A 15249-nucleotide genomic window follows, 5' to 3' on the forward strand; every position below is an offset into this window, starting at 1 on the left:
CTGCAAACTTAATGAGGGTGCCCATCAATGCCCTCATCCAGGTCATCAATAAAGATATTGAACAGGACAGGCCCCAGTACCAATCCCTGGGGAACACCATTTGTGACCGGTCACCAGCTGGATGTGACTCCATTCACTACCACTCCCTGGGCCCAGCCCTCCAGCCAGATCTTTACCAAGCAAAGAGTGTTATTTGTCCCAGCCATGGGCTACCAGCTTCTCCTGGAGAATACTGTGGGAGACAGTGTCAAAGGCTTTGCTGAAGTCAAGGTAGACCACATTAACAGCCCTTCCCTCATCCACCAGGCAGGTCACTTGATCATAGTGAAAGAAGGCTGACTGTTGCAAACTTCCTTGTATTGTCCAGTTGGCCCCTTCTCTGCAGTACAGTAACATTTGCTTTCCTCTGTCTGTGATCTTGTCTTATCTCCTTGACCATGACTGATGGGCATCTAGCAAGAACAGCAACCAGTAATTTCAAAATCCTCTGATGCAATCCTTCTCATCCAGGATAGGAGAACTGATTACGCTGTGGTCATGTAGAGAATTGAAAAGCTGTTAAAATCTCTTATGCAATACATATCTTAGAAGACAGACAACACATACTCTGTCCGACAATTACTAAGCCCATTTTCATTTAAAATTCCTTGGTTGTAAATCAGTCCTTGTTTAATTGCAAGGTGCCACTCTTTCTGGAAGCGAGAAAACTGCAGATGTTCTCTGAAACCTACTAAAGTAATCACAGCTGTGCATGACAGAAAGCAAAGAAGATAAAAAAGTCTACCTTTAGAATCAAACAAAACACCAATACAGAAGTCTCTCAGAAAAACGTATTAGTTATAACAGTTTACTACTGTTAGTAATAAAGGTGCACCTATCAATTTGACTTCTAGCTGTTCTTGAGCTGATTCTTGTTTTACAAAGTAGTCAACTACCTAAAAATAGAAACAACAATCCCAGAAAAAAAAGTAAAAAAGAAACCATGCTCTAAAATAGACTATAACCCAATAACTTCTCTCTCCAGTCTGGTATCTCTGTGAAAGGCTGAGATACATAAAAAACTAACCAGAATCATTTTCCAAATCCCTACTTTCCCCAAGTACAGGTAAGAACAGTAAACTGACTTCAGAATACTGTAGCCATTTGTGAAAACATATGCTCCTAAATGAAAATATGTATTAAGCAAAAGTTATGAAAAACTACAGATAAATGCACAGTCTAAGGCCATAGACCTGTTAAACTACCACTTCAACAAGTTCTGCAATATTAAGTGCTTCTTATAGCAGAGAAGTGAGAACCAACAGTGTTTATTCATGAATTTGAGAAAACTAAAGTAAGGACAGTATTGGATGCAACACAGTGCTATTTCAGTGCTAACAGACTTTACATTTCTGTCCCAACTCACATCTATCAAAAAGAAAAGGCCTGAACACACACTGAAGTGCGCCTTAAAGGAAATGCAGTAACATTTACATACAACATTCCATAGCGTATATTTATTTCCTTATTATATATAGTAACTAAGATGATTACAGTGGCCAAGCTGTAACATGAGTGTCATAACATAAGACAAGCAATGAATGCAAATATCCCAACTGCATAACCACATCAACAGATTTCCAAGTGGCATGTTTTCAGCACTGTAAATCAGACATGCCCCACGTTCCTAATGATAATGAATTAGTAGGAAAACACCTTAGGAAAAGACCCTAAATGCATGGGTATTCAGAAAAGGATCAAAAATGGTAGATGACGACTGGTTAGAAACATACATCAGATTCTCTAAATTTTCAGAAGTCAGTGTTAGGTTAGATACCTAAGATGTAACAGCCATAAAGAAGTATCAGTTCACAAACAGATCAGTGAAGTAAAAGACTCTTCCGAGACCAAAGCAGTTTTATTTTTTCTTAAAGGAAATGGATTCCTCTAGATCATATGATGGCACCAGCCATTTACTGTGGTTTACAAAAGTCAATATTAGCAACTTAATTACTGAATGCCTATTCTTGTTGCTGCTATAACTAAGTTTTAAGAACGCTACTATTATCTAAAACAAATTACAGTGGAAAATATTAGTTGATGGCCTTCTTCCATTGGAAATAACAAAACTAACATAACAGAAATATCCAGTTGATGCCAACAGCAGTGTGACAATTCTCTGGAAAGATTTTAATAGTGTTTTACTTATAATTCTTTATTTATGTAGACTATGCACTTAAAAAAACACACACACGTATATTTAGCATATATGAGTTGGTTGCATGACAGAAGCTAAGGTCCAGATCAAAGATATCATCGGCAAACATTGTCAGAACAGAAAAAAGATGCAATTAACTTTTAAATACAGATCGTAGGCTATCTTTAAGTATTCCTTGACTCTGAATTCTAAGGCAAAATGAAGTAAACTTCATAAAAGGCTAAAAGCAAGTATTTAAAGCATTTAAAGCCACTTTCCTGTAATTACATACTATCCTACCAGACCTCAAAGTGGGGTAGTACCCGATCTCTGTCCATCTCAAGCAACACTGCCAATTCAGAACACAGAACAGTCTAAGAGGCTTTCAAGGCAAGGCTGTCCTATTAGGATGAACCATCTCAACAAATAGAAGTATTGCAAGCATTCTGCTGACTACAGTGCAGGAATGCACTCTCCAAAGGAATCCTGCTGACTAGTATTTGGAGAAAGAACACATTTGCTGTTACTAAAAGAAATGATGCAAAGGGGAAAATATATCTCACTACATTGAATATCTTTAATTTCTGATTAAAAATAAACAAAAAATCACAATTGACAGAACTAGTTGTGGTAGCAGGCAAAATTTACCTCCAGATAAGGTATAGTCACTTGAATCAAACATACATGTATATACTTAACTCCACAAAACAACACCTGAGGAGGTACTATACCACTACAGCTTTTAAAAGCATTACAGTTCTGTTCAATGTGACACTCTGCACTAAAACTTCTTGACCTTAAAGAAACATTCTCTCCCCATGTATTCAGCCCAGGCTGAATTGTTGATCATCTTCAACTTAAAAATAACTCAGTGCCAAAATACAAACTCATACTGCCAGGTAGTATGCATATCAGATGTATACTAGATCTGTACTACTATACTATATCTCAAGAAGAGGCCAACCCCCAGCTCACCACAACCTCCTTTCAGGTAGTGAAAAACGGGAAATAAGGTCTCTCAGGAACACCCTCCTCTTCTTCAGGCACAATAATCTCAGTTCCCTCAGCTGCTTCTCATAAGACTTGTGTTCCAGGCCCCCCCCCCCCCCCCCCCCCAGCTTCGTTGCCCTTCTCTGGACATGCTCCAGGGCCTCAGTGTCTTTCTTTCAGTGAGGGGCCCAAAACTGAACACAGTACTTGAAGTGTGGCCCCACCAGAATTGAGTACAGGGGGACAACCAACTCCCTGCTCCTGCTGACTACGCTATTTCTGATACAAGCCAGGATGTCACTGGCCTTTTTGGCCACACTGTTGGTTCACCTTTAGTCAGGCATCAACCAATACCCATGCAAAATACATAGGAGAAAATACAGCAGAGGTAGAATAAACATAACTGAAGTACTTCTCTCACATGTTACAATGACACTTATAACACTATGCAACACTTTCAGGTGGAAGTAGTTTTTTTGTTTGAAATACTCTTCTTGTGTTGAATACTATTTTTTCCATTCAAAATATCTTTGCTTTGACAGCCTACACACTAAATGTTTAATTTGTTACTCAGCGCAAAAAAAAAAGCAAAGCTACAAATCAATACTGTGATTGCACACAACATGACCTAATTTTGTATCACCCAAACATCATACACACAGTTTTCTGCTGGAACAATTTAAGGTGTATTTGGGAACCACCCTGTTGTTTAGATATACAAGGTCTCAACACTTCACTGCCAAAAAAAAAAAGTACAAGTTGCTATTTTCCCCTCAAACACATTAGAACACACATATGATTCTCTTACCCACATTTAGTGAGCATTATAAAGAATAACTTGAAACAAAAATCAAAGTTGTCCATCTCCATCATCAGGAAAGGCTAGCATCTGAGACTATAAAAGAAATAATGCATGCTCTAGGAAAGGAATGACTCTCAGTGAAGAGAAGGAACAAAGAATGACCACAGTATCAGCGTGTCACGAAATAAAGGAGTATACAGAGAAGTAGAAGAGGAATAAACACAGACTACAAATTGTATGGGGCTCATTAATAGAGCAAGAGAAATAAAGTTCAAAGAAATATTTTTAGTCATTTGCTTTAGTTAGTTAGACCATTAACCAACTCTACTGGTTAAAGGAATACACCATACCACATCAATTCAATTTTAGCACATGATCAGTAAAATAGAAAGATGGCCACAACTGGAAAAAAATCTTGTTACTAGTTCTGTTAGCCAATACACTAACTGGAAGTCTTCTGGGAAGGGGGATTCGGGGTTTTATTTTATTTTGGTTTGGTTTTTGTTTTTTTTTGTGTGTGTGTGTGTGTTTTTTTTCCTCAGCAGTTTGGGAAAAAAAAAATGCTAGCATAGTCATCAAGTGCAATACTAGCAGTTAGGAAACAAGCCCTCTGACCAGCGGAGGAAACTTCAACTGCGCCACCTGTGGCAAACTATTCCAAGTTGCAGCCCCAGGATATGTTTCAGAGCTGCAAGAAGCTTCTCTGGCCTCTCTAAATTCCTGAGCATGCCAACTGCTTATTAAGAACTATGTTCTCTTCTAACCACAATGGATTTTGACAAATAGACCTTCAGGAATGTATCACACTAAACAAGTGACTGCACAAATATCTGCAGTTGCTTAATAAAGGTAAAAAATTACAAGTACCATACCGTAACATTTATTTATACTGCACAACCACAGTTCTAAGTGTACAGATTGTTACTCCCAGTTACTCCCCATTACAACTATACTTTCACAGAGGTCAGAAACAGAAATTGCTACCATGTCACACTTATCAATGTCATTGAAATGGTAGACAAACAGAAAACAACCTTCAGAAGACTACTGTTAATAACAGGAAAATTCACCTTTTAAGAAAACGCACAGTAGTTTTAAGTATGTACCATATGACCTTTAATTAGAATGGACTGATTATGTAAAACCAAATTATAAAGAAATAGCCTAGCAATTCACTTTAAAAAAATCAACTCTTCAGAAGAAAATAACAACATTATCATGGAAAGTAATACAGAAGCACCCAACAGATCAACAGTTCTTCTAATTAAGTGTACTGATAATTATAAGTTACCAAAGCTAAAAAAACACAAATCCATTCTAGAGAATTTAGCACTGTTGCATCCACATTGAGCAGGCTTTTTGCTCTAAAATACATAATTACATCCCTATTGAAAATAGGAGTTCACAAAATTAGAATATATGTTCACTGATAATTCAGTCTAGAGAGACAGATATTTCAACTTACTTGATTGAGTTTCTGAAGTGGTCTTCAGCTGGATTTTTTACTGTACAACTGTTCAACAACCATAAATCTGCTTCAGCAGAGTTATCTAGAAGAAAAAGACAGAAATATGTATTAAGAAATAACAAACAATTCCTACTTCAAATCATAAAAAAAGACTAAACTTCACAGCTATCAATAAATTGGCTATTCACAAAATGATTTAATATTTGAAACATTACACTATTTTACAGATTTTTGCTTAGTTGGTTTTGTTTACTCGTTTTTGTTTTTGTTTTTATATAAGAGCACTCCCATTAGTACTTTTTTTTTTTTGTAAAGTAACAGTAAACAGCTATCCCAGTATTACATGAGATGCCAGCAGGTTGAACATCATTGAAAAGAAAGAAAAAAATACATTATCCCTGGCCTACATAAATGGATAAAATTTACAAAACTGCATAAAGGTACTTTTTGAAAATCAAGTAAGTGCTCAAGAAAAACAGGTTTCATTAACAAAACAGAATAAGTGCCTCCACTCTATTTTGAATTATTAATACAAGAGAGAATCAGAACACACAAAGCATGATTCACTACTAAAGAGAAACGTCCAAGTAGTTAATCTGGAAGGAAATATGCATATTTCTAGTTTAGATTATATCTTGGTTATGGTATAATTATAGTTAAGTTATATCTAGACCGAAGATATTCATGCAATGAGTATCTGCATTGACTCAGATAAGCATATAAACCTCCAGAACCAAACCTTTCTGTATGTTCACAATCCATTGATATCCAAATACATTAACAGAACTGAACTCCACCATCACTTGCAGAAGTACATATGAATTCTAATCCTGTAAAAATACTCCTATCATACACAATTCTTAAAACAGCTATCTTTCTTGATAAGACAATTTCTCTTCTCAAATAGAGGAACGAAGATAATCCATCTCAAACACTCAAGTGCTCTAGTATTGATCAGATTCACATCTCCGTGGACAGGAAAATTTGTGTCATGCTTGATACTATTCAAAATATCTTGAGTATTGAGGTACTTTTAAATAATGTAAGTCAATGAAAAATGAACAGAGTGAAAACATCAATCACTTTTAGGGTGCCTTATCAGAATTGATATCGAAAGTGGAAGAAAGTTTGTAATGATTTAAGCATGTTTACAAATGCTCTCGTCAAGGATGTATTGGCATACGCATGAATGTCCTTCAACCCCACTATACTTTTGCCTGCAAACACTAAAAAAGAAAAATCTTTCCATCTGTCTCTACCAACACTGTTTCCAAAGAAATGATGCTTTTCAATTAACTATCAGTTACTTAACCTAGGAAGCAGGTAAAATGAAACTAATACACAAAAAAGCAATGGAAAGATACTTTTATATTAAACAAGCAAAAATATTCAGAAGTTTGTGGGGTTTTTTTTATTATTTTTGTTAAGATTACACTATTAACTTGAATCAAACACTGGCCCCTCCTACAGCAGCTCAAAGGCTACAAAGGAGGCATCAAAAATAACATTTAGACCTCTTGCTATTTTAAGCACAAAGCAAACTTACCAATATCTGACTTTGTCTTCTAACAGGTTGGAAAAAAACGAGTTCGATTTCAGTGTACACTGATGTCAAAACAAAAATGGAACAGGACAAAGATTCTCTTCTAACCCAGTCAGCATGAAAATAATTCAGTGTTTCTATACTAATGAACACACCATCACTGTTAGAAATACAAATCTCAGATTAAAAAAAATGGGAACAATGTACAGAAAGCGAGGAAAACCATAGTTTCAAAATCAGAAGAAGGGTGAGCTCTGGGCCTAATCAAATTCAACAAGTATGAAAAAAGACACTTCTTTAAAACAAGATTTTCTAGTAACATTGTCAAATCTTTGTATTTCTTATTATTTTCAGTATGAAATGTTTATAAATTCAACAGCCTATCCATGATGCACCCACCTGCCAATCACAAGAGTTCCATGTACTAAAAGGCCATGAACACTTTTAACAAGAATTTCAGCATAAAAACGTATTAACTGTAAACCATTAAAAACTTTAAAGCCACAGAGATGTTTTTATTTACAAGGCCGAAGCCATAACGCATGAAACACCTGCTTTCAGTTCTTGCCGGTGCCATGGTCATCACATACAGAGCCTCTGTGGAAAAGGAATTGACAGCCTAACTATCACACTTTTCCACTGAAGCTAGCACAACCCTTATTTGAAATCATATAGGGAGAACACATTTAAGTTTAGTAAGCCTTTGCATACTAACTCAGTAGGAACCATTCCACACAATGTGTTGCGTTCCATGCAACAAATACATTAACTACTGCTTGTCTGGGAGTCTACAGAACAACAACTGCAATACCTGCACATACCTTACACAAAGAAAAAGCCTTCCAAATTCATTCAAATCCATTCCTTCATGAGATTCACTCCTCCACAGAATAAAGAATGAAGAATAAAATCTTCTGCAGAAAAGAACCTCCTCAGCAGTTGAGGTAAAATGAAGCATCAACAATCTACGTACCTAAAAACCATTTAAGAGAAAGAAGCGTAGCTGAAGCTTTTCCTCTCTCTTCAGTAGTATTACTTCATCTCATTTAGCATTTTCAGTTACTGCCTTTAGTTTTTTAATCTTTCTTATAAACTCTCTCTTATACAGATACATTTTTGCATTAATTTATATAAAAAGCATTAAATATCACATTAAGAAATCTATCTACTAATGAAAGTTCATATCATAACTTCAAAATGATAGCTAAATTTTCTTAGTTCTCTCCTGCACTATCTATATGCAAATTTGGTCTAGATTCAAGAGGATCTTTTGCATTTTCTCAATCAAATTTGTGTTTCAAAACATTATTTACAAACAGTGTATTTTTGCATCAGGTTGCAGAAAAATGCACTAGTTCAGACTGCAGGAACACTTCTTGCTTACAGAACATTTGATGCACTTATGCTAAATGCAAGACTTTGATGGATATGTTAAAAAAATAGTAAAACATCAAATCACACACAGCTGTGTATGAGTCACCATGAAGCTCAGTAAGCACTAAATATTAAACAACAGTGGGAACAAGCATTGTTAAAAGCAGTGTTCTGACATGACTAGTCACCAGGGTTCAGTGCAGGCTTGAAGTAAAATAGCTTTGACAAATAGCTCGGGCTTCTAACTACATAAACACGCAGGATAAGAAAGACCTGAGGCTTCAGTGTATGCTTAAAGACAAACGATGTGAACTATTTTAGGTCTGGGTGGTAAACACTGCATCAGTACAGTGCTGTGCCTATTAAGGCAGCCCATACAACAACATTCCTTGGAAAGCCTCCTTCCTGCCAATCTTTTCCACTCTAGCACCCACCTTGTCAGATTCCACTGGAGCTGGGACTGATTCATTTAGCAGGTAGATGCTCATCTCCTCAGCATCAGCATTATAAAAAATTGCAGTGAAGAACAGAGGTTTGTGCTTGGGAATTGTCACAGCTTTTACTGAGGAGGACAACCTAACATGTACAGAAGGTCTCACTAGCAAGCCATACATAACGTGACAGATAAAATTGAAGCAAGAACTGTAAGCAGCACAGTGAACATTGATTATGTCAGTGAATATAAGACAGATGCCTTTTTCTATACTCTGCAACAAACTGCCTTTCACTAAGGGGATTTTCTTTCTTTACCATGTCTTTTCTCTATGTTGAGTCTAACAGTCTTTTCAAAATGACAGTATTCTGCTTCTCACTGCTTTTTGGTAAGCTACCTAAAAAGATCTCCTTGTACGTTAAGATGCTTTTTAAAAGTTACATCAACTCACTATTATATTAAATGCTCAGAAACAGGACTCAAAACCACAACCTTTTTTACTTTGTGACATCTTTTCCATGAAAGAAACACCACACTGGAAGTAAACCACAAGTTCTATCATATTCTCTGCAAAACAACGTAGACTACAAAGAAATCTAAAGGTCATGGAAACTTCTGAACGCTCAAGTTAATTGGGAAGCTTTGGAAAACATCAACTGACTACATTATGCAATACTAAGAAGCTAAAACAGCATGAGTCTGAAACACTGTTATACCTACAGAGGAAAACAACATTTGCAATTCTTTTCTAACCAGTACTTTGGGGTTTATCTATCATTGTGGAAATCATAAATCAGCTGAATTTCTTAAGACTGTAGCAATACTATCAGTTTTGAAAGTTAAATGGAGTTTATTTTGCCTTGGTGTTCTAACTTCAGTCCTTTTTCTTTCAGTTTTTACCAAAACTTAGTTTCCTTCCAGTCTTCCCCTGTCCCCTCCCCAAACTACTAGACTTAAAAATCAAAATACACACAGAGCACTGAAGTAGAAGAAACACAGAGAGAGAAGCCCTACGAGAACAGCCTTTCTGTAGCGTATCACTCCTTCCGGCACTGAAATCACTACGTTCCCATTTTTTGAATCAGCACGCTTATGCTGTCCTGTGCATTTTCACTTCCCAAACAGCTTTGTCCCCTTCCTTTAATCCCCTGCTTGGAATTTTATATCCTAAGGAAAGATCTAGCAATGCTCAAGTTATATGCTTGGAGCATGTATTTACAATTGGACTCCATACAAATAATCTCTCCCCAGATTAGGGGCAGGTTAACTAATGATGCCTTAGGTCACTGCTCATCAAGGGACCTTGCCAAGTACTGGAAAGAATCTCTTTCATAAATGTCACCTCAGAAATGCCGAGAGTCACCAGAAGGTATGTCTTCCTCTAGAGATCTAAAGTATGCTTGTTTCTAGACAATAGGTTTTGTTGGATAGAGGAAAAACAGACAACAGGATTGAGAAAAACATCAGAAAACTATCTTCTTTCCAGACCTTTCCTCAGCACACGAAATATTTTGTTACCATATGCTACTTCTCAGTACCTCATATCATACACACATTTTTATACATGTCCTACAGAAAAAGTTTTAAACTAGCACTTCCCTTTTCCTTCTTTTTAATTTTTTTTTAATGAAAGCTAAAAAATTTCCACAAACATCCAGACCGCACATTTGAGATTTCAGAATCACGCTTTCAATTCTGACCTGAGAAGACCTTTCACACATTCACCAGTTATACATAATACTCAGGAAAACACATGCTTGAAGTACAAACTTTGCAGATTGCAAACATCTTTCAAAACAGTTCCGGTGGTCTCTTATTGGCAGTTTAGGATGCAAAATATAAAAAGGGTCATCTTGATTTCATTATGACTTGTTTTCTCATGAACGGAGTACATCAGAAGTTCAAAATAAAATTACTTTGTCCACATTTGATGAAAATATTACAACCTGGTTCACTCTGCAAATACATTATCTCCACAGACAAAGGCTGGCTGCTTATCAAGTAAGGTAATACTGGCACACGTCTATTAAAAAAATAATTTGGTTATCACGCCTCTTAACTTAAATTGCAAATATGCAAATTTACTATTTTCATTCTCCATTAACAGGATAGGCTAAGAGAGCCGGAGCTGTTCTCCCTGGAGAAGAGAAGGTGATCTGAGAGTGGCTTTTCAGTATCTAAAGGGGAACTATGGGAAAGGAGACAGACTCTTAAGCAAGGTCTGTGGTGATAAGACAAGGGGAAGCGGTTTCAAACTAAAAAAGAGGAGATTTAGGTAGTATATAAAGAAAAAGTCTTTTACAGTAAGGGTGAAGAGGCACTGGAACAAGTTGCCCAGAGATGTGGTGGAAGCCCTGTCACTGGAGACATTTAATGTCAAGTTGGACCAGGTTTGGAGCACCTGATCAAGCTGTGGATGTCACAGTTCATTGCAGGGGATTTGGACTAGGTAACATTTAAAGATCCCTTCCAACTCTAAGGATTCTATGAACATTTCCACTACTGAGCAAAATGTACAAGAAGTCTTCACTATTTTAACTCGGACTTTAAAATACAATAGATGACTATCTGAACGTTTTAATATACATAAAAAAAGACAGTCTGAATTTCAGAACGTGTACACCAATGGAATCCTGCCATGCAGGTAAAATGAATACAGCAAAAAAGAAAAGTCATGTGAAAGAACAAATTTTACTTCCAAAACACTGACTAATGAATAGCTTACATTCTTGTAACTCTCAGTAGATTATCGTCTCCTTTTACAGTAGAATTTTAAAATGAGTAGTTCATTCTCTGAACACCTTTCTTGTCCATTCTAGGCATGGCATGGGATGCAGCCGGGGCCCCAGATGATCCTTGGAGTAAACCACTTTTTTTTTCCCCCACTTTACTATACTGTTATGCCAGACTTAAAGCTAATCCAACTAAGCTAATCCAACTGTAGTCCTGCCTGGAGCAATCACCCAGCCTTGGTGATACCTCAGCGGCACAAAGTCATGGTTGCCAGTTAAGTCAGAAATTGAATAATTAAGCATACTTCAAAAGTTTGCCTTTGAACAATGCTAAGAGTCTCTCCACAATGGTGCTTTATATGACAAATGTGGGAAAAGTCTGGATTTTAGCCACTTCCTTCAGGACTTGGCCACTTTTCTCAAGGTGGATCGTACAACTACTCCTTGAAGAAAACAAGACCATAAAAAAAAGAGGAGGAGCAATCTCAATGCACTGCAAGAGTCAGCTGCTTTCCACAGAGTTCATTTCACTGAAGAGTTAAGACAGTTGTTAACAGTTTAAATGTGGAAAGCACCATTGATGATTGTTTTATCAGTCGCTCAGAGAAAGTCCTACTACATTAGTAAGAAGTTCAAGTAACCTGTTGTAGCCAGGCTACATTACAGTGACATACAAATAACTCCAGTAACTCATTCTTATGATTAATACGGGTAGAAATTTTTCTTTAGACAGAACTTGGAAAAATCCCAGTAACTCCTCCTCCTCTAACTCTTCAGTCTACTTCATCTTCCAAAAATAGTACATGAAATATAATTCAGTGGTTTTTTGTCTCTTTGTACTTGCTATATACAGCTTCATAAGGAATAGTTACTCAAATTAACAAATGCAGATTAATTGCTTCTATCTTACTAACAGTATGGAGCTGATCATCATCAACAGTAGCAATAAAGGTAAGTCTTGCACAATAATGTGCAACTTCGTTTCAAAGCACAATGCAAACATTAACTGATGTACTTTCAATACCCATACAGTGAACATATATCTGTTCCTATATGGGTTCCTCTATCTTATAAATGCAGAAAAGATGTTTAAGAGTTTTGATAGTTGTAAGGGTCCAGAGAGGGACCACCCTGCACAATCCACTTGGAAGCAACTTATGTTACATGTACCCTTGGGCTAAATTACGGTGACAATACCAAATGGTCCATTAAAAGTTTTATTGATGACAGAAGTTATCCATGCAGGATGTATTTAAACATTTTTACCTATAACAAGCTTAGCAGCACCTAACATATAAGAAAAGAGAGAAGGAAAGAAAGGAAGATGGAAGAATAGAGGTTAAGGAAAGTCCAGATCCTTGTTCTGGGTTCCAGCAATGTCTCTGGATGTTGCCTTGGAAAGTGGGTGCACACACAGCTCCTTGGGTTTGTGTCTTTTATAGTTTAGTCCTCATCTTCCAATCACACCAGTCATGCTCCTAGAGGCCAGTGACACAATTGCTAAGTCTGTTGCTCTCGAACCTTCTAGGAGGCTGGGGGGGAAGGGTAGAATTCCCCCTCCCATTGAAATGTAGGTGCAATGTTAACTCAGACAGTTACTCAAACTGAGGAAGTTAGCCCCAGAAAAGTACTATCCAGCCTTTGCAAGGTAACCACATAATCTCTTTTCTTCTGCCAAGTAGTTGAGACATTATCTTTGCTAGTTTCTCAGTCTTCTACAGTAGTTTCATCAGGCTTCATAGCAAAACTACGCAAACAAGTCAAATTAGGGGCAAGGCTAAGATCTTAAGTTTGTTCCTTAAACACAGAATGATTGCCTAGACCATTGGTGTACAGCCTTTTGGCTTGCCTGGGACACACTGAGTGAAGAGGAATTGTGTATGGCCTTACCTACAAAGGTTGCTCTGAAAGTAATGCCTCCTACTTGTTTCCAAGCCATTTGTCTTACAACCAATACAAAGAGCACAATAACACTATTTCAGAGTGCAACTTCTCAGCTATGAAACACTGATTTCTCAGCATAGTCACTATCATTAGCTATGCACTTTTGTCAGTGATGAACAAGAGCCAGCATGCCACACTCCTAAAACCTGCACCAGTGGAGGTGACCCACTGTTGCCATTGCTGAAATGCACCACCTCACTGTGCTCACATCCACTGTTTGGTTTCCATAAATGTCCAGCAAGCATAAATGAATGTCAATGGGTGCAATTTTTTCTTAGTGAGTCCTCAAGATGTTTGTCAGAGATTTTTGAAGTACAGAAAGAGTAAAATTTCATCATCCTTGAAAATAATTGTTCACAAATGTACGTGCTGCCAGAAAGAGATTACATGAGTAAGGCATGATTGTGAAGTGAGGGGTATTTCTCTCTGCTAAAATCGGGCTAATAAAAGTCCAGTAGAGAGACATGACCAGATTTTTGATTGCAATCCTATACATTCCATTCAAAAGTTTGCAAGTAACGTATTTATGCTGACTGAAAACTGAGTCACAAATATACCAAAAAAAATGACTTTTTTTTTTTCTGCAATCTCAAACTCCTTTGTCAGAAAGGAAAGCACAGCTATGTATTTTTATTTTCTGTTCACAGGACTGTGTTTAGCCAATGTATCCCAAGGCACACAATCATTTGCCATCACTTGAGTTAGTATTGCACTGCACCCTCCCCGTGCCCCGGTTTCAGCCCAGATAGGGTTAATAGCACACCGCTGTTTGGTCCGAGCTGAGTGAGGGTTGCATGCCCAGGCCCTAGCTGGGCCAGGCAGCTCTGCTGGTAGAGTTGCCACTATGATGGCACAGGGCAGAGGCAGGGCAGACCACATTGCAATCTCTGCGGGGCCATAGGCTGGACATGATTGTAGCAGTTAAATACACACGAACTGCTTCAGTCTGTTGTTTGCAAATCAGATCAGCAATAGCCAATTTTTCATAAGTTTTAAGATATTCATGAAAATCAACTCTTCAGTAATTTGGGTGGCATAGTAAATGAGAACAAAACACTAAACTTTAAACTGTCATTCAACAATTTCTATGAGACAAGTAAAAAAAATAAAAATAGTCCCACTTTTCTCCCTAACAGTACTGAAACACAGCTCTTACAGATACATTATCAACTTTTCACAGAATCTACTGCAACTTTATCAAGTTAAACACCCACCTTCCTTAGCATCAGGGTAGGTGCTAAATGAACTGCAGAACAATCTCTCCTTTTAACAGGGCAAATGTGTCTCATGTTCAGTACAATACTTTAGAATAGTAGTTTAGAACTCTCCACTTGCTTATCTATTGTCTCAAATGAAATCTTGCTTAGTAAAAGCAACTAAGGCGATTTTACTAAATTTTACAGACCAGAATTTCTAAGGAACTGGAAAAACGAATGTAATGTTTAAGAAAAAATATAAGGCAGAAATGTTCATAAAATCATAGAATGGCCTGGGTTGAAAAGGACCTCAAAGATCATCGAGTGTCAACCACCCTGCTGCGTGCAGGGTCGCCAACCACTAGACCAGGCAGCCCAGAGCGACGTCCAGCCTGGCCTTGAATGCCTCCAGGGACGGGGCATCCACAACTTCCTTGGGCACCGAGGTCTCCCCGGAGCCTTCTCTTCTCCAAGCTAAACAAACACCGCTCAGCTTGGTGTCATCTGCAGACTTGCTGAGGGTGCACTCGATTCCATCGTCTGTGTCACTGATAAAGATCTTGAAGAGCACCGGTCCCAAGACTGAGCCTC

At 37.5% G+C, this 15249-nt stretch overlaps 1 protein-coding gene across 4 annotated transcripts in view; it reads right to left on the minus strand.

Annotated features, from left to right (window-relative positions):
* Positions 1 to 15249, minus strand: part of CDKAL1 (CDK5 regulatory subunit associated protein 1 like 1) — a 390780-nt gene that overhangs the window by 316407 nt on the left and 59124 nt on the right. For all 4 annotated transcript variants that reach the window (XM_021389320.1, XM_021389318.1, XM_021389319.1 and 1 more), the window contains one exon: positions 5434 to 5518. In XM_021389320.1, the coding sequence (XP_021244995.1) occupies positions 5434 to 5518 (85 nt within the window). The remainder of the gene's footprint in view (positions 1 to 5433; positions 5519 to 15249) is intronic.

The sequence above is a fragment of the Numida meleagris genome, chromosome 2, assembly GCF_002078875.1.
Source record: "Numida meleagris isolate 19003 breed g44 Domestic line chromosome 2, NumMel1.0, whole genome shotgun sequence".
NCBI lineage: Eukaryota > Metazoa > Chordata > Aves > Galliformes > Numididae > Numida > Numida meleagris.